The 20,794-nt window shown below is 37.8% G+C and overlaps 1 protein-coding gene across 4 annotated transcripts in view; it reads right to left on the bottom strand.

Moving 5' to 3' along the window:
* Window positions 1–3,115: 3,115 nt before the first annotated feature.
* ESF1 (ESF1 nucleolar pre-rRNA processing protein homolog) overlaps window positions 3,116–20,794 on the bottom strand; it is a 33,363-nt gene continuing 15,684 nt past the window's right edge. For all 4 annotated transcript variants that reach the window (XM_042789768.1, XM_032994781.2, XM_032994783.2 and 1 more), the window contains exons 10-14: window positions 12,927–13,048; window positions 11,475–11,565; window positions 5,672–5,739; window positions 4,678–4,824; window positions 3,116–4,076 (exon numbers count right to left, since the gene is read on the bottom strand). In XM_042789768.1, the coding sequence (XP_042645702.1) occupies window positions 3,777–4,076; window positions 4,678–4,824; window positions 5,672–5,739; window positions 11,475–11,565; window positions 12,927–13,048 (728 nt within the window). In that variant the 3' untranslated portion in view covers window positions 3,116–3,776. The remainder of the gene's footprint in view (window positions 4,077–4,677; window positions 4,825–5,671; window positions 5,740–11,474; window positions 11,566–12,926; window positions 13,049–20,794) is intronic.

Below are 20,794 nucleotides of genomic sequence, written 5' to 3'. Positions count from 1 at the left end.
CTTGGAGACAAACTACTTTATACCAGACCTCCATAAGTTGCAAGAAAAATCAGTTCTGTCTCACTTTCAACAGTCCTGTTTTTAATGTGTTATTTTACTTAATTGCCATCACTTTTGCTGGTTACATGACATTTAGTGAAAGGGAAAAACAAAATCATATTTTAAAGTTCAGAGGTTAGAACTTCTAGATCCTATTTTCATGTTTAAAAGGGTCAAAACCACCCCTTGTTTTGTTTACACCAAGGGCAGTGAATTGCAATTAATCCTAGATGAGACATGACCACTTCTAACTAGACTTCCAAGATCTGCTTCAGAGAAATAAATCCTGTCACATTTTGGTAGCATTGTTCTGGCGTTATGGAGATTAGATTACGGGCTTTGAGCCATTAGCAATTAATTACTTAATTAAAAAAAAAAAAAAAAGGGGAGAGTGGGGGAAGGAAGAGGATTTAGACTTCATCATTTTATAAACAGACCAAAAATTTCCCATCTAAGATGCACGCTGGGACAGATCCTGCAGTTCTTCCCAACCAAGATGTCCCCTCAGGACTCAGCAACTCGAGTCCAATAAAACCAACAACAATAACAATAATAAAAAAAACCCAAAACGTTGGATTAGATACAATTATCATAGATTAAGCTTTTTTCAACAAATAGTTAAATATCACTGTCAAGTCTGCTTTCATATTTTTGTGCATTTTGTCTTGCTCTGATGTGCAAGTGCAGGCTAGGCTTCCTAACTGGAAGAAAGAAGCCAGCACAGGTACACATGAAGAAAAGACACACTATAACGTACCATCTAATTTCAGTAAGAAATCTTGACTATTTGTCTTTTCAATTTTATAACTGCTTGTTTGTTTGTTTTCAAATTAGTCCTCCAGCAGAGTTACTGGAAAGGGCAGTCACATTGCAGAAGGACAATTCTATTCCAGAGTTTTGTACCGGTGAGTCATTTGGTGTATCTGGGCACTTGGAAGGAGCGAAAACACCGATGCCACGCATTGTTTTCCAGTAAAGATGAAAGCACTGAGCCAACAAAAAAAAGTACTGATCACTGAAGTGACTCAACTACTGCCAGGAAGTCAAACACAGCAGGCTATGCCTACTGCTAGCGCACAAACAAGCAGCGCTCCTTTGTAAGGGCGCAGACATGGAATGCATCAAAACAGAAGTATTTGGTAGAACTCGGCAGGGTTAGAGGATTCAAGAGACAGGGCAGTTTATTGCCTTTCATCCCCCACCAAATTTGCTTCTCCATACAGATTATTAAACAAAGTTATGGCAGATTGCCTGTGAACCCAGAATTAAAACAGAGTTTCTAAGCACACCAGCATCGAATGTCATTCCCACAGCTATAAAAAGGTGCTTTTACGAAGTAAATACCTACAATTAGTCCCACCCAAGCTGTATTTCTGGAAGAAACAGTTAAAACAACTATGAACTTACTTCCCCATTGACAAGGTGCAATATTCTAAGTGCACCGTTAGTATCTCCTGTTACCGGCCACTGTCAGCGACCAGACGCTGGGCTAGGTGGATCCTTCGTTTGACTTATGGTTCTGTTCAGACCTTTTGCTTTTGTTCTCAGCTGTCCAATTTTCCACATACTTTATACGTAAATGCCTGCCCTTCCGTCACCACTAACACCAGCATCTCCAATCTCCAAATGGCATTCAATTCAAGCTACTGCCCCCAGTGCATTTCACATGTCTACGGTATAAAAGCCTTACAAAGCATTAAACTTTGAAAAAAAATCTGTACAAACACATGGTATGTCTAGATTTTATCCTTTCAGCTTGGTGTCACCACTTTGTGCCTGGAAATCATATATCATATGTGCCAGTCTTAAGAAACTGCATTGAAGACGACTAGTTAGTTTTCCATGCTGCAGATTTTATTATCAAATCAATAGGATCTTTTGTTATGGGAGAGGCTTGTCTCCTTATCCACTGTCTGCACCAGATGCACACGTGTACACTTCTACCACTTTTGTACCACACTTAACATTTTCTTAAGGAGCAACAACTGGCTCTCCTGTTTGATACAAGGACACTTCCCTTGGTGGAAAACTCTGTTTCCCAAAACAACCTTTCCTCTCTTTCTTATACATTCCTACCTTGATGAATATCATAATGTTGTTCTCCGCTGTACACCCGTGTTGCAAAGCTTCCTGCAACTTCCAGCAGGACTTTTCCTCGTTCTCCATTGCAGTTGGTCAGTTTGAACTATGAAATGTGGGTCTGTTGGGTCCTGCCATATTGCTTGAAAGGCGAAGAAGCCCCAGAAGCCAGATCAAAGTTATGTACAAAAGACAGTAGTATCTCCTCAACTTTTTCTGGTAGATGCTTGAAAATTAATCTGAAGATGTTCAAATGTTTATGAAGAGCAATTACATTTAAAATGTTCGAGGTCTGCAAGTATTCTTCTGGCACATCATTGCAAAGCACTCACAAAAACCATCTCCACCTGTATTTCTATATTATGTCCCTTAATTACTTTGTTGATTTTGGCCATTAGGTATACAGCCTCTCATACAGGTAAATCTGACTCTGTAATCTCCTTTACACACTGAGATATATTTGCTTCATATAAACAGTAGTTTTGATTATCTGTATTTCCTAACCTCTGTTTTAATATTATTCTGTAAATTAGTAGAATGTCTTAGACATTAGCAATGCTTCTTTAAAACTACAAATTACCTTTCAGCTCCTTGTTTCCAAAATTTTCATTCTTTTTTAATAAAATGTTCTATTTCCATTAGAACTGATATAGCAAACACCTAAAAAAACCCAAACCCAAACCAAAACTTAAGACAAATAAATCCCCACACGCCAGGAAAGAAAGATTTTTTTCTACCTACTGTATTTTCCCTGATCAATATTTATTGATACCTTGATCAACGACACTAGCGCTAACATGGCCAAACTACAGGGTTTCCAAAATTGTCTCACCTAGATCTGCCTTTGACTTTTTTCTTTTTTTAACACTTGCAATGCTGAAAGACTTCGTATAAGTGTAACTACATTAGTGGAAATGCAATATTAATAGTAAAAAGTTTAATTTTGACATAATTTCATTTAGGCGCAAAAGAAGAAAACACAGTTAAATGCCCTAAATTCCTTCAGGCCGATTTAAAACATTTATTTTCAATATATATTAATGAAACACTTCTAAATGGCCATATTTCTGTTAATTAGTTTTATTACCCAGGAAGTCTTTAAGTATTTAAAGGAGAAATCAATGAAGCGTATATGTAATCTTTTAAAAATATACAAAAAACCTGTATGCAAAATTTCTTAAATTTTTAGTTATATTACTACCTTCTTTAGCACAAGACATGTTTTACAGACTTCTGTGAAATTAAAAACATTAAGATCACTTAATCTCAGCAATAAACCTCTGCAGAAGCGTCTCTATTATTCACATATATAACCATAATTATAATAATAATTATGACTAATTTTTGTAGCCACCGTCAGCACTTCTGTTACCTTTAAAAGACTGCATGATACAAAACAAACCACCCCAAAACCAACAATTCCTTACTTATGTGTTTTCAAGGTGTAGTTTTTCAATAATAGTACAAAACAGTATTTGTTGTGGCAGAAGAAAAGTGATTATTCCTCTTACTTACTTCAAAACTCACCACCATAATTAACCGACTTTTCGGGAAATTTTAGGTGAATAGGAATCGCAGCAGGCTGCAGTAACATTAATAGATGTTACCAGTTAGAAGAACTGAGACTAAATTAAAGTCTGAGTGAAAACAAAGCTCAGTTACTTGAATTTTTGCTTTTTCCTTGCCTGAAACTCTTCAGTTTTATTTTTGACAGATTTTATTAGCACTGATAAGGCAGGATCGATGGCTTTCTTAGCAACCTCTCCTTTCTTTGCCATCTTGTTCTCATGCCCCTTGCCTGCCTCCTTAAGATTTTGCTCTTTTTCTTCTCTTCGTCGAGCTTTCTCTTCCAAGATCTTTTCTACTGCTTTCGTCTTCTTGAAATTTGGATCTGAAGGATCCAGATTAAACAGGGGAGAAGTAAACATGGCTTGGAATCTTGCATCAGCAACATTTACCTGAAGGCAGAAAAGGAGTATTTATTTTAGATAACCTTTACCCACGATGGCAAAGCTTTTAAACACAATAAAACAGGAAGCTGCTTAAGGACCATTCCAGGAATGCTGTGCAGAATTCCTGGAATTCCACATTCCACACATTCCTGGAACGTGACAACGCTCCAGTCACAAAATCCCAGTGAGTGTGAATTAGAGAGCCAGAAGATACTATTGGTAAAACAGCCAGGTGAATGCTTGTACAAATCCTGTATATGGCCCTATGGGCTGACCCAGGGAAGGTTTGCTGCGGAGAGCTGGCCAGGACGGAAGGAGCAGTGGGTAACAATCAGAACTAACACACCCAGGGGTGTTTTAGGCAATGAGTTTTACAAGGCCTCGCATAAATAGCGTCTTGTTATCTTATACAGGGCTTGAGTCTGTTCCCTTCAACCTCTTCAATTTCTTGCTTCTTGAGAACAGCCTGTGAATCCCTAAAAAGGTAGATCTGGTTCTTCAGACAGAGTAAGGGATGAGAAGGATATGAAACCACCAACTTGTCCTGAAAATAACGGATATTAACAAAGGTTCTAGCTGAGCCTCAAAATCAAGTGTACACCATTACCTGGAAGTCATCTTCTAGTAATTCTTTCTTTTTCATTAAAAGTTTCTTTTTCTTCTTGCTCAAATTCTGCTGCTCTACAATCTTTTTATAATTAAAATGTTTTCTGGTGTCGTCTTCGTCATCCATCATAAGTAGGGCCATTTCAGCCTGTTTGAAATTAAGAAAGTCATACACACAATTTAAATAGTTTTTTATGAAAAATATAGCATCTAATTAATAAAGTCTGTATGAGTCTACACACATATAAATGAGCTGAAATAGGGTTTTCAGGGCAGTATTATTTCATCCATAACATTCTTTTAACATTTTGAGGTGTAATCTTAAATACAATAATTGATTTCCTTTTTTTATTAGATATAAAATAAATGCGAGTACCCACATTCAACTTTCAACCACACTGATAATGTAATCTGAAAATTGTACACCACAACTTAGAAAACACGAACGGAAACAATTTTAACTTGATATTAATATAGCAAAATAAAATTTAACAAATGCCAACTAAATTTATTACACTCATTCTGAGAAAGAATGAAAAGCAAACATGCGGCAGCAAACAATTCAATCTTCCAGATTAAAAGCCTACAGGACGAGGTTTGAACACACAAATGTTTCATACAGTGCTGATGTTAACACTAAGTGTCCAGCACCACCCCACATGCAAACATACTGGGAGAGCTTTAAAGCCAGAGGGACCAGCAGCTCAACCTCAACGTGAGGGCTTCTGTGCCCTCATGTCTCAGTGTTACCTACGGTGGAGCTGCGTTAACTATAATCCTCCAGAAAGATTTCCTGGCATAATCTTAAAACATCAAGGCATGGACCATCTACCATTCTTCTTGGGTAGTTTTTGTTCCAAACGCTCTCACCCTTAAAATTATAGTTTTATTCTATTGCCGTCCTATAGAATTCCACACACAAACGCGTAACATAAATATTTGCAGAATGCAGACAACACAACGTCTGTAATTCTTAACGTGTTAAACCACTTTACCTTCTGTTTTTCAACTTCATCTTCATCTTCTGAGGTATTTTCAACTGATTCTGGCTTCTTCTTTAAACCTATGTGCAAACATAGGACATGCACACGTTTATTCAAGCTTATGCATGAAAGCACAATTTACCTATGAACAGAACCTCTAAGCACATCTTGTAATTAATATTTAAATGCCAGATATAGAAAAAGGCTGAAAAGTTAAGAAAAATCAGTTAGACTTAAGGCAATAAAAATCCACTGATTGTATGTTCAATCTAAGGAGGCAGCAATCTTCAAATGACATAAACAAGTCAACAACAAAGAGCAGTTAGAAAAAATGGGTTTACTGTGTTTTTTTGTAGAGCAGTAGAGAGAAGTATCACAACAGTGCAGGCAAAAATATGACATTGCTGCACTCCTAGGGCGTTTTAAAGAGAAATTAGTTTGTGTATTCATAAATGTAATTGAAGTGTCCTGCAGTTTGCAACTTGTTTATTCATTCTATTTAGGTAAACAGTGTAGTAAACACTTCAGAATATACAGCAAATGTGCATATCTCCTCTCTGTATCCAGAATACAAGTCTGCCAGATGAGTAAGAGTTCATCAGTAAAAACAATGAGAAACACTTTTTAAAATTCATAGGCAAGGCTAGAAGACCATATTGTGCTGTTAGCCATGCTAGTGCAAAAAACACTTGCAAAAAAGTCCTGAACAGAATCGCAGGAATTAAAATAGGATTGACTGTTCAGACTGAATATTCTTCTGATGAAGCTCTCTTCCTCTCTTAGAATTTACTTTAGATACACAGTGCTGATTAGACAGACATAATGAATAGTAACAGCGTAAGACATTAGTCAAACATAACTTTTAATGAAAACAGATCTGTTTATAAATCCTAAAAAAATCAAATAATTCTCTTTGGAATGCCTGTAGGCCTCGATCAAGAAGGAGCAGGAAAAGCAGAAGGTTTCCTGACCTGAACCACATACTCTGACCTTTGAGCTTGGAATTACATTCCCAGGCAATTTATTACAGTCCACTGGGGGTACTGTTAAGGAAGATATTTGGCTCCATTTTGTTAAGCCAGATTTGTAGTCAGACTAGAAATACAAACATGCCAGAAAAATGTCAAGTTGTATCACTAAGTATACTCTGGAACAAGACACATTTCTTGAAAAACAATTTTTCTCCCTTGACTATTCTCTTGATTACTTCTAAATGGATTCCAAGCTGGAAATGGATTTCTAGAAGAAACAAACCACCACCACAAAATAAAGTATCCAGATGTGCAGTGTCATCAGCTCAAGAACTAAACTGCAGATTTAGTAGTTCCAGAAAACGTGCACAAAAATCAGGTTAAGTAACAGTATTATGTCTGAATCTACACAGTTTATGTTAATGTGTAGAAGGGACAAATGTCTTATGTAAGACTTCAACAACTATGAAATCTTTTGTATCTTCCCAGAACTGGCTAAACTACAGAAATGGAAACAGGGCACAGAGGTACAAATTGGAGACAATTATTCTAGAAGTTCTATCAGTGAATCTCCCAGCCTTTCCACCCAGTCCCCAAAGAAGGGCCCCTCAAGTAATCTTCCCTCATCTTTCACTTTATGTAGAATCACAGAAACGTAGATAGCTTATCTTCATGCCTTCACAGATTTCTGTTGCTGCAGATGGGGGTGAACCAGGAGCTAGTATCAAACTAAACTCTTTTCCATGAACATAAACAAATAAAAACTCCCAAACTTTATTTCTTACTATGACACTATGCAAGTAATAAAACCAGCTTGGGACTGGGAGCTAATCACTCTTAGCTGTAAACAATTTGCACCATAGTGAAAACAGTTTGGTTTCAGAATTCATAAATGCTCCATTTTCTGTCCTTTTAACATACTCCTAACACAGTCCCTCCTCCCACATACGTTTTAGAAGTCTTCCACCTCCATTTTTTTTGCACACTTACAAATGTAAAACCTATGGTAAGTCTTTCCCAAACTGATTGCAAAACCTCTGATTTTCCCTAGCACCTAAAATCCCCGCTGCCATCTTTTAATACGATTTGTTCCACCCTACTTCAGCATCAGCTTGTCTTCAATAATAGCTACCACCAGCCAGTGCAAAAAGATTCTAGTCTCTGCTGCAGTTCCCCCTCAAGCTGCCATTTGGCTCCTTCTCAGCTCGAGAACTTAGTTCATAACACTCATTTAGCACATCAACAACTTTCCAGTGCTAAGAGTAAAAGCTAATCGTAATTTTGAGGCTTCAAATACAGAGACTGACCCCAGACCAAAAACTCCTCTCACAAGACCTCTTATCTGTCTTACTCAGAAGCTTGAAAGTCAGTCTCAAAAGCCTTGCAAAGACACACAGTAAATGAACCCATAGTACAGCCAAGACCCTCATCTTCCAAGTACAGGTTCTACAACTATAATCAGATTTTGCTGTTAACCTCTTATATCCCTGCAGTTATACTGCTACCTTAACAGCATTAAAAAGCCATCAATTCCTGCATATACCAAATTAGATCACGAGAAAGCATCAAATGGTTTGGAACCTATAGGAGTTACAATAATGTGTAAAGACACGTAGCCCTCTTCCTCAAAGAAGGATCAATAGAAACTGGATTTAATAGTCTAAAGTGTTCTGAAACTACTCAGTGATCTCCAAAAGCAGGACATTGCTCTCATACTTCTAAGCAATTATACTATTCATCTTCCAACAGTTTAAGCTACAGAAGTCACTCTGTCTTACGTGAACCTTTTCAGAGACCCCACAGAAACAGATGCAGTGAGACTTAAACTGGCCAAGCCAAATGAAGGTTTTACAACATGATTTTTTTTCTTACCAATATCAAACTAGAATGAAGCTTCTGAAATGCAACATCAAGACTCATATATATGTAGCATTTTACATTTTAGACCATGATACTATTGAAAGGCATGCAGGGATTATGTGCACATGAAAACTTTGTGCAAAGCAAGCACTGCCATGAATTTCAGGAGTGTGAATTTGCACACACCTGCACAGACACTCTGTGGGCATAGCAGGCACACAGAATTTGCTCTGTTACCCTTCCCAAGATGAAGCCTCCACAGTGTAAGAATCACTACCTGCTTCACAAACAGTTTTCAGGAACAAAGGCAAATCTGATGAATAGATTTCAAGTAGATTTCCCATAATTTCCAGTTTTCCTTTCACAGCACTCACATTTCCCAGGCCCTTTGTCTAACGGCTCCTTACAGTCCTTGCAGTTGCCTCAGCTTGTCAAAAACTAACTTATACAAGGCCCATACATGTCACCATCAACAAGTGAATCCAGCACCGGAGCAGATACACCACTGCAAAACTAACAGCACTACTCTGTCCTCACAATTTCTGCACTGGTCCACCCGAGTCTACAAACATATCCTGTCATATGCTTTTTCAGCATGATCTAAGATCATCTGTCAGTCAGTTTAAGGGAGAAATTTCAATCTTTCAGGGGAATTATGGAAGGCTTTTGAAAAATTCTGGTCATTCCAGTTATTGCTGCCTATATCCTATATACAAAGTTGGCAGAGCCACAGCTTAGTTCAAACAAGACTGTAACACATTTTCCCCAACTGGATAAGCTAGCTGTGCTTAAAAGCAACACCAGCTATGAGAGAGACGCTGTTCTGGGTAAGATTGGTAAAAGCCAGACAAAGTTGTGCTGTGTAATCATTACAATGTCAATGGGCTTTCAGCCAACCACTGTACTCTCCCTTTCAAACATCTCCAGGGCTAGCCACATTCTGTCTTCCTCTTCTTTCTTAGTAGCTTTTCAGTAATCTTGCAGGCAATAGTTTCACTTTCTTAACCTTTATGTCTATTTTACTATCCCCAAAGACTCCACACACACTAAAAGACTATGCTCTATGTTATGGACAATAAGCTTTAAGAATCTGCAGATACGATGGTCATTCTCTGCTGAGCCCCCCCATGGCACAAAGAATTTCTTGTGTAACACAGGAGAAAACATTTTCTCAGAGATTTCACATAGAGCGGTGAAACATCAAACATTAGTATGAGAGTACCTACATAATCTGCCTAGTATTAGGGGAAAAAAAAAAAAAAAGCGGTGGAAGGAATGGCATCTTTACTATAAGTCCAGAAATAACCTATACACAACTCACCAGGGAAGCGTGACAGAAAACAGCACTGCACCTCACCTTAAATTGTGGTATTTTCTATAAAACTTGGATAGGACTCACTGTACTGTTCTGTACTTCAGACTATTAAGACATATACACAAGCACATTAAGACACAAAGAAGTCCAGATTTTGTTTTTTAATTATTTACTTTCCTAATATAAACTTCAAACAATCATGACAGAAGCCTATGCTGACTGATATCAAATTAAAAGTAATTCACTCTTTTAAAATGGAACTTGGATCTGCTCAGCTATACTCAGAAAAACCCAAACAAGACAACAGACTGGTGATATCTGTCAATCTGTTGCTATCTTGGTTTTGCTTGCTTGTTTGTTTTCTTACCACATTTTTTTTTTCCCCCATCTTTTTTTATCTTTTAATATACAATAGTATAAGCCACTCTTAGGGCTTGGCTCCCAAAAGTGTGGAAAGCCAGGAACTCATACTTACTGATTATCCCTACCTTAAAATTTTAACCAGAAAAATCATACTCAAAATAAATTTGCTGTTACCACAGCAAAAGCTAACTTAAACATCAGACCCCCCCCTGTATCATGTGGTGAGATGGCAGGGCAGCCCCTCCGCCACCCATGGAGATCTACAGTGGAGCAGACACTGATTTATGGCCTGTGCTTCATTTTGCATGGCTGATCAAGGTTCTGTGCCCAAAGAAGGCCGGGGTCTCATGGGAAAAGGCAGCCCCGCTGCTGTAATTCAGCACTGGGAGGATTGCAGCATGTGGGGGAGTCCCACGCCGGAGCAGCTCGGGAAGGGCTGCAGCCGTGGGAGGGAATCCAGTCGGAGAAAGTTTGTGGACCCACGATGGAGCAGTGTGGGGAACGCTGTGGCCCGTGGGAGGGACTCATGTTGGAGAAAGTTTGTGGAGGACTGTCTGCTGTGAGAGGGGGACCGTGATGGAGCAGGGGGAACAAGTTCCAGAATCTCCCCCCACCGCAGATGGCAGAAGCGGCAGCACTGACTGCACCCCCATTCCCTGCCCCTGCGCCGCTGGGGGAGGAGGTAGAGATATCGGGAGCAGAGCTGAGCCCGGGGAGAAGGGAGGGGTGGGGGGAAGGTGTTCTCAAGATGTGGCAATGCTTCTCACTGTCCTACTCTGTTACATGTTGTTAATGTCTGTAATAAATGTATGTTTTCTTTTTTCTTCTCCTAATGAGTCTGCCTTTTACCTGTGACCATAATGGGTGATTTACCTCTCCCTATCCTATCCCGAATCCCAACTCTTGGCTTATTTTTTCCTTCTCATTGCTGGGTGGGAAGGGAGGAGTGAGCGGCTGCGTGGTGCTCAGTTGCCCTCTGAGCTTAAACCACAACAGAAGGCAATGAAGTTCTTTACATTGGAATATTTAGGAGAGCAGATGGTCAGCTTGTTTCTAACAGCTGTCCTCAGAAGTTGGCTAAATAATGGTCTCTAACGAAAGCTAAGAGAACAATGCTCCCTACCACTACATATATCACAGTATCCACCATTTTACAAGAACAGCATTTGCAATTTTAGGCAAATGACACCTATTTATTTCATTCTGAACATGCTATTTCTGCATTTACTCTAGCCCAACTTTGTTGCTAAAGCTCGTTATTTAAAGAAAGGGCAGATTCACCCACAAGTCACCTGTCTTGACCCACCTGTTTTCTCAAGTTCTTCAGCAAAATATGGGTCGTTGAGATCAACATCAGATGGAAGCTCATCTTCACTCTGTTCTCTCTCAGCAGCAGCCTGTAACAAAGAACAAACATTATTTTAATCAATATGTAAACTACTAAAGTTTCACTGGAATTATTTTTCCTTCTGTCAGTAACTAGGAAGATAAAAACTGACATACTGTATGCTGATCATCGTAAAACTAGAATACACTGAAAATTGCTAGAAAGACAATTTAAAATCTGTTTCACGGACTGAAAGCTTTTTGTGTACCCGAAGAAAGGCTATTTTATATATTCCAAGGATCTTTATCAGATGTACTCACAAACTGTGATGCATTAGCTAACTGTACCAACAAATTACAGGATCACAGCATTGTTATGTCCTTACTTCATGTTCCACAAAGACTCTACTTGGGGAAAAACTTGAGCAATAAGCTTCATTTTGTGCTCTGAAATTCAAAAAAACTGAGTTTGGATTTAAAAGAACAAATGTTATTACTAGAAGTATTGTGTCACACACCTTGCCCCTTGATGTAATTTATCAGACTGAACAAGAATATTACGTGCTAGCAAAAGTTGCTCTTTACCAAATAGTGCTACTTACTCTTTTCAGAGCACTCATTTTCTGTAAGGTTTAAGAAGTTACTAATCAAATGCCAGTTAAAACTAACTGGAATGCACAGTGTAACTCGAGTTGTAGCAATTACTCTTAAAGACATCCTGCAGCATATATTCAGAGTAATTTAAGAATTTAGGGAAGCTAGTTTCTGGCTACCACATGATTTTTGTCCTAGCATATATGCACAAACATTTCATTTATCTGCCTATTTCTGCTCATTACTGACACAGGAGTCAGTTACTTCACAATTATTTTCCGCATGTAGAAAGATGAAGCAACAGCAATTTTCACATTACTATGGGACCATTTTGTTATTCATACACAGAACTATTTACCAAATCCGCTCTTGCAATTTGAAATTTGAATAGTTCTTCATGGTTATTAATTCTTTGTCATTACAGCTTTGGGAAACAAGTCTGTATTATTCTAGGCCAAAAATTTACAAAACTACAATTATCATCATTATCATCTTTGAACTGATATGCATACAGCAGCAAAAAGACCTTCCTAATGCATTAAAAAATGTAAATTAAAAAACAACTATTATTAAGCCTCATTAATCTTTCAATCATCAAAAGTAGGTAACAAAATTTTGTGCAAGCACGTGTATGATCAGTAGTATCCTGAATATCCTTTGGCGTTCTATATCTCATGAGGCACTCTCGGTCTTTCCACACAAGTGACCACTGCATATTCTAACCTTAAAATAGTGCTGGAAGCTATACAGTGTATTTACTTTATCCAAAACAAACAATAACAGCAACTTAAGAAAACAAACAAACAACTCCCCCCCAAGTGGCCAATGCAAATATTACCTTTCTCTTTTTTTTAAGAATTCTTTTTTCTTTCTTCTTCTCCAGAAATTTTTGCCATGGAGTTAGGTTATCCTTTCCTTCCAACCTGTTTTTGACCATTTCTTCAGCAGTTTCTTTGAGGCCTAGAACAAAAATAGTAAGTTAAAGAAATCAGATGACTCTGGATTTTGTTTAATAATACAGTTTTTCTTTAACAAGTCTGTGAAAACAACATAAATATTGCTTAAAACAACATCTTATCAATAAGATCGCTTTACAGGATCTGTTTTTCCAAAGAAAACATTCCTTCAGTAATAAATTGTACAAGAGTCAGAGGAAGAGCTTGCTTATGTGATATCTGATTCCCAACAGTTCACTATTCCTCAGAAAGTTCTCCTCTCCTGACATTAGGTTGTGCAGTCTACAGATGCCACGTTTTACGGATGGGGGTAACACAATAAAAAGAACAACAGACATTTACAGATCCCTTATTTAATGTACCATACTATAACTACTTAAAATTCACAAAACCACTTAAATACAGTTCAGTCATTCCTATTTCTTGTGCATGGCAAAACAAAATGGAAAAGATGAAGTGACTTGACAGCGATTCTGAAATGTTAAAATGCGGTAAGAATATAGGGTCGTCTCAGAGCTGACTTGAACCTCTATACAGCTGGCGCTCTCCATTTCAGAGAGGTGTGATCTGGTTGCAGCTGTATCAGTACACCTCACTCACACGATGAAGTTGCTATATATAGAGCATCTCCATTGCCAAAACTTTCCCTCTCTGGTAATACTATGACAGTGCTGCAGTATCTCTGATGACCGGTATATTTTTCGTCCATCATTGTAAAAGAGAACAAGAAGTTATTTGGATAAATTTAAAGTAAAAATAAATCTGCGGCTAGAAGGCACAGAAAAAATAAGTAAAAACTCAAATAATTTCATTCAATACTAACTTAATAACATGACATGCATTAAGTTAAACTAGTCGAGATATTTTCAAGTCATCTAGCCTTTTAAAGCTACTTAGTACCAGTCTGTTTTAACAACAGGAAACTATCAGAAATTGAAAAACAGTATACACCTGGTATGTCAGTAAACCCAGATTTAGATTCAGTGCTTAAGGTAAGTAGTTTATTTTTTAAAAAAAAGTATTTGTTAACAAGAAGCAGAGATTAAGGACATAGACTGCTTGAAACATACCAGCCTCTCAAAGAAACAACAAAAAAAGAAATTGAAAGAATGTTTTCTGTTATCACTGGTGAGCAGTTCAAATTGTAGTAACTCAAGATCAAAAAAAGCAGCAGCAAAAGAAATAAACCAACATCTTACTTGGTTAGCCACACCAAGTTACCAAAAGTGATTTTTGTATTTACTAGCTATGTGACCTGAAAGATCAAAGGCAAGGAGTACCATTCTCTCACTGGATTTGGTGAGAAACTATCTATTAGATCATTAACTCAAATCTGCATCTGTTCCGTATCCCTTTCTTACTGGTATGGGGTAAGAGAAGCCCTCAAGTTAGTGTTTCCTGACTTGTCAACAATTGGGAAAGGTGGCTACATACTTTGCTGAAGGAAATTTCCTCTTTACTTTCAGTGCATGACAGTTTTCCAAGGGTCCTAGAAAAGTAAACCCCACAGGAGTGCAACATATCTGGCTCTAGATAACTCTAGCATAACAGGATCTGACAGCAAGCTTGGATGTGTTAATTAGGTTTACATTAAATTCTGTGATTTAGCACAGACTGCCACTGTTTCAATGCCTAGCACTTGAAGCTGCATGCACAAGTATGTCCTTATCTTTAATTCTGCCTTTTTGTAAATATGTGTTCTGATAGTTTCTCGTCACATGAGCACATTTTACCTTTTCCAGAGGATCTTAACCATTCGATCAATAGATCATGAACACATAACCACTCAGTATTTTGTGTTACTGTTCAATGCACAGCGAAGTTACAGAACATAATAATGTATAGTAAAATTACCAAACATAATTGAACCCTACTCCAGAAACAGTTTTCTCTAATACATATCGTTACAGTATTCAATGTTGAAAGAACATCAGCTTTAGAAAGAATCCATTAAATAATTGGAGCACCCTCATTTGACATCCAGAATATCGATATCTAGCATAAGCACTGAATTCAAAAGCAATCTTCATTTTTCAGTGAAAAATCCCACATACTTCAGGAATGCTTTCAAAAGTCTTTACATCACACAGTATGTGCATGTTACGAAGCCAAGTACTGACTTCAGATGCAGCTTATACACTTTCAGCCCCTTCTTCACAAGACAGGCACTTGCAAAAACAAAACTTCATGATGTAAAGAGATTAAATGACTTGCCTTGCAACACTCTGGAGCAGAATTCAGTGGCAGAAAGACAGAATCCACTTCCCTGGCAGGAGGTAACAGCTTGAGCAATTAAGTGTTTTTCTCCTACCTGCAACTCCTTGCTTCATTCGTTACACCTTTTTTTTTTTTTTTTTTTTTTTTTAACTTCTGTAACAAACGAGTCAGATATCCTATACTTAACATCCTCTTTTATGACACGACTGATAGATCTTGGGAACACACAGGAACTGTGTTTCTGCTTCCCCCTCCAAGTCCGATATTTGCTCTCTCTTCCCCAATTCTATTTGTTCTAATTGTCTCTCTTCAGCACCCCATTCTTACTATCTCAGTCCAGCCCTCACCTAACCAAGTCCTACTCTCCCGCCCCTCATACCAGTTTTATTGCTCAGAAATCACACTTGAACCTCTCCAGATGTCCTAGACTAGATCCCATTCTTTCTCCCAACTCCCAAGTTTCTCAGTTGGCCAGTCCCCATTCCTCATCATTCCTTCCAGCTCTCCTCAGTAACAAGGAACTGAAAACAGAGTTCATAATGGAAAAAATGGGCAGCTTGCATGGACAGTCCTACCCGTCCTCAGAAAAGCAAGCAGAACATTTTTCTGAAAAACTGCAAACACCAATTCCTGTTCTTGTGCTTGTCGACACTCCAAAAATAATTCAAAGGTTGGAGAGCTGGTTACAACATGTCTGAAATACGAAGTGTGGACAAGATCTAAAATCATATTAAACCATGCCTTATAGGAAGAAAAGAGTGGAGCAGAAAAAAAAATGACAAAGAGTCCTTTTACTATCCTGAAAAGAAGCCAGAATTAATAGTAAGTGGCAAACTGTTGCAGCCACAAAAATTGGGTACTAAACCAGCAAACAAATGCAGAGCCATGATAAAGGAAGGATATTGTATAGGTTCACTAAAAATGTACCACTAAGAAACCCTCTCATACAACAAGAACAAATATTTAGTTATTTCCAACTGTATACTTCCTCACCTCCAAAGTCAATGAAAGCAGAGACATCAGCTTCCCAGAAACTGAACTACTATTACTTTGGATATTACTTTACAGTACTTTTGTGGAAAAAATTACTGGTCAGGTAGCAAGCTTGCAGATCGTCTCTGAACACAGTAAATACTGGATTTAAAAATGTGTGTCACATCTCCAGAAAAAAGAGAGACCCAACATCTCAAAGGAGGTTACAAGATTTCTGATTTATTTGCCTGGAAAATGGAATCATTTGATCCATCTGGCACAGAAGGACTTGGAGGAAAATACAGCCCTTTCTTGTGGTATTTGGCAGAATCATGAAAGGCATTAGAGTTTCTCCACAGATTAGAATGGCTTAGAAACTACTGTCCAGACCACTTCCCAAGAATAAGAGTGTATTTAAGTGGTCAAAAGGCTTTTGATTGCAGAAGGAGAAAGGAATTGTCTACTTTAGGTAGAATTATTAATGGCCATAGAAAAGGCCGATTTATACCCTTATCGATATCAATGGTTTCTATAATAAATGAATCACACTAGTTTTGTTTAATCTTCATAAATAAGGGCCAAGAAAAGAGGAGGGAAAAGGTCATTTATATTAGCATACAGCTAAATCATACCTGAGCTAAAGGATTAAGTGTGGTAAATGCTACAACAAACCTAAGTATATCGCTTCTTACACTCCTGGGAGACCGAGGGAAGACTGTGGGCAGGCGAGTTTTTACTTCTCAAAGCACTTAGTTTTGAAAACGTTTGGAAGTTTAACAGCATGGAACTGTCACAATTATTAGAAGCTAAGAAGATGCTTCTCTATTCAACAAACAAGTTCATCTTGCATGTAACGTCTTACCAAAAAAAACAAAACAAAACACCTCGCTGAAGACAGCGAGAAGGAATGGCAGAGAGAAATATTCTGATAGCATTAGAACTTGTCACACCCAAAGAGAAGACATGTTAAGTCAAGAAAGTTTTCCTAACATAGTATAGCTGCCTGAAGAAAACCCACTATGCTTAGCAGCTGTCAAGTGTGAAGAACTACAGTGCTGAGCCCCTGCGCTGCTGAGCACACACACACTGCTTCATGCTGCAAGAGGTAAGGCTGCTTCAGTCAGAGGGCACGCTTAAGCAACGATATAGATGGAAATATATATTCCATATGAGCATTTTTGTGCTCCACATACTCTGTAAAAACATACAGTTGGGGTTTACTATGCACTTTACAGAGACACGATTGCCTGCTATTCTACTTCTGATGAAAACAAATTTTAAATTTTCCTTTAAGCCTAGTTAAATATTTACATCTCATTCTTCCCAAAGGAAGGATTTTTAAGTCCAATTAAATAATAAAAAAAAAAACCTGTATGAAAAACTGGCTGAATATCATCAAGGACTGCAGTTGTGGTCTTCTCCCTCTTCACCTTCTGACGGGAGCTTTGGGAGCTGGATAAGGATGTATAGTAATTGTTACTCAAATCAGGTATGATTAAGAAAACAGATGGATGCTTAAATATAACACTGATTTTGCGCCTAAAAGAAACAGACCAAACAGACTTGGAACTATAACTAATTTATTTTTGCTGGCACTGTGGTTTATTTAAAACTATTATGATTCAAGAATAACTGAATCATTCACAAAGTATGCTTTCTATAACCATGTGTAAATATTTGTGCCAAAACTCAAGTTTTTAAAATTAATTCAAATCTCTGCCTTTCAATTGAAAAGCTTTCTAGATTTAACTGTGTTACTCTCTGTATATTAAATATTGTAAAATCTTTTTTCTGCCCAAATACGTCAAGCAGATTATGGCAGAGCTTGATAATAAAAATATTTCAGACATACACGAGTTCTGAAAAAATTAAGGAGTTTAAGAGATTATAACAAAAACTATTTTTAAATTCCCAAAATGCTCTAACTGAACATAATTTAATGGATTTCAAATTTAAATAAACATATTTGTTCAAGAAAAGAATAACATAATAACTAATGTACTTCTGTCCTGTAAGAAAGCACAGCCTCGACTGCAGAGCTATAAACTACTCCTCAGCAAGTGCTGACTATGCTTCAGTGTGGGGGGGGAAAAAAAAAAAAAAAAAAAAAAAAAAAATCTCCTTTTCAGGTGTGCAGGACCTCCTCTCCAAATGCTGCCTGCAATCAGTAACACCTAAAATGTTCCCATAAATTAGGCTTGACGGCAAAGTTAAGACACTTGCCTTCATTTTTAGGACTTTTGTTTTGGACAAAACCCTATTCCATGGGCTAATAGCCATGAATGGGATTGACTGACACCTTGGAGGTGTATAGTCTAGCTAGCAAAGACAAGTGAATGCTTCTGCCATTTCCAGAACCTCTGCTCTTTGATAATACTCTGACTTTTTCAGGGTAATAAATGAGGAAACACTAACAAATACTGCAAAATCATAGCTGCTAAACTGACATAGACTACTATAACTACCAATGTAAACTTTATTGGGCACACATGCACATTCAACCCATCATTATATGAACAAATCTGACCCATTCCACAGACATCCAACTGACTCTAGACAAAGGCAGTCATATTTATCAGGATATGGTTTTCTTGTTTGGTTGGTTTTTTTCTCTTCCCTATCCCTCCCTCAAAAGAGATGAAGGTATAGCAAAAGTCCTAGGAGCCCTGCAAGAATGTGCAGTAAGGAAGGGATTGGACTAGATGTAATACAGAACAAATGCAATTTTCTAAAGTCAAGTTTAGTTGCAAAGAAACAGTGAGCCCATGCATTAGGGAACTGGATTCCATCTACTACAGTTCCTAAATGTTAATATAATGTCCTTGTAACACGCAAGGCACAGTTTTAAGAGGCAGAGCCTTGCAGGAAACTTTTTGCTTTTCCTGTGCAAGACAGACTAAAGAGAGTTTCCTTTAGTGTCTCAAAACAATTTTCCATCTCCTTCTCCCAGGTAGATTCCTGTTACCACATTATGTTGTTTAGACTTTTTTAATTTACAGAATTTCATTCATACAATTTGAAAGATTCTTTGGAAGGCAGACCGTATAATAAACAAAAAAAACCCCAAACATGTTTTCCAAACCAACACCAAAAAATGGTGGCTTTTCTAACTATTTAAACAATGCCTGGCCTACATAAATACAGAACGCATTTCTTAGTGGCAATTGTTTTGACTGTGGTTTCCACCTTCAGTCCGAAAGGTAGCAACAACAAATTTTTGCCAAAATCTTGTAATAGCTACCTATGTATGAAAACTCATCTGCCTTGAATGCTCAAGGGCACAAGGAATTAAAGTTACTAAACGACCAACATCAAGAATGCAAATACTGACACACCGTGGACAGATGAAGTAAAACATGACAGTACAGCTGTGTTAGCAAGCACTTGTCCTGTTGCACACCACACATGCTTTCTGTAAAAAGTTTTGGGAGAATTCATGCCAGAGACTATTGGAATTATATTACCATGACTGAAAACACACAACAGTTTTTAATGCTAGTGTATACTCCCAAATACAGATCTTATCAAGAACTAGGAATAAAACTATTCCGGTCAGTTCAATCAACTTCAGTGAATCAGTACAGACCAGAACACGAGTTAAAAAGCGAGCATTTATACTCAGCAGAAGTTATCTGGGTGAATTCAGAATATTAGTGTAAACTATATAATCAGATACGCATTCCAAGCGGGAATTAACATATCAGTGGTGAATGGGCTAGACTATAGTATGTCGCTGCTCTCAGTATTTACAGTAACAGATCAGGCTGTGCTCTTATGTAGCCTGCAGTCCTGCACCTCCTGAGCCAATACAGCACCTCGCTGCCCCAAAAGGCAATGTCACACTTCCCTAGTCTTTGGCCTGCATCATTCAGCCCTCTGAGCATTCACCAAATGTTTCCATTTGCCTATCTGACTTGCTAACTCAGTGGAAAAGATCCAGATTTTTTCATCTTTTCCAGAGTAATTCTGTCATTTTAGCTAATTAAATTCAGCTTGCAAAGAGATCTAACAAGTGCCAGGGTTGGTACAGGCGGCCAGAATGAACTCTGGGCCAGGATCAAGGAGGAGAGGCCACAGCGAAAACTTCCCTTTGTGGATGGAGCGGGTTGTTCAACAGGCTCATTACATCTCAGGGAAAGGACACACCCATAAACAAATTCAAAAAAATCAGTCTGACTGTCTTTTCATCATAAAGGAAAAAAACACAGATTGTTTTTCAGATCTCAGGATGAGTTCTGCTGAGATGCTGTATGGTGAAGTTGCGTTTTTAAATTTTCAGATAAAATTCTGGACATCGCTAAATACAAATAAATATACCTTCTAGCCGGGATTTCTTCCTGGTAGCTTTATTTACCACAGAGCAGTCTCACTGAAAGGTCAGGCTCCTCCCCTCTCTGTTCCCTCAAATGTTCCACATTATGTAAACAAGATTTTAAAACCATTCTCCTCTATTTTTATGCCATGTTTCCAAGTCATACCGGTTTTAATTTTTAAAAGTGTAGGTACATTTTATGACCCTATGGCAAACACACGAATTCTACTCAAGAAAATGTATAAAGTC

This window comes from Tyto alba, unplaced genomic scaffold, assembly GCF_018691265.1.
Source record: "Tyto alba isolate M040663 unplaced genomic scaffold, T.alba_DEE_v4.0 Super-Scaffold_16, whole genome shotgun sequence".
NCBI classification, from domain to species: domain Eukaryota; kingdom Metazoa; phylum Chordata; class Aves; order Strigiformes; family Tytonidae; genus Tyto; species Tyto alba.
This window is presented reverse-complemented; position numbering and strand designations above follow the sequence as displayed.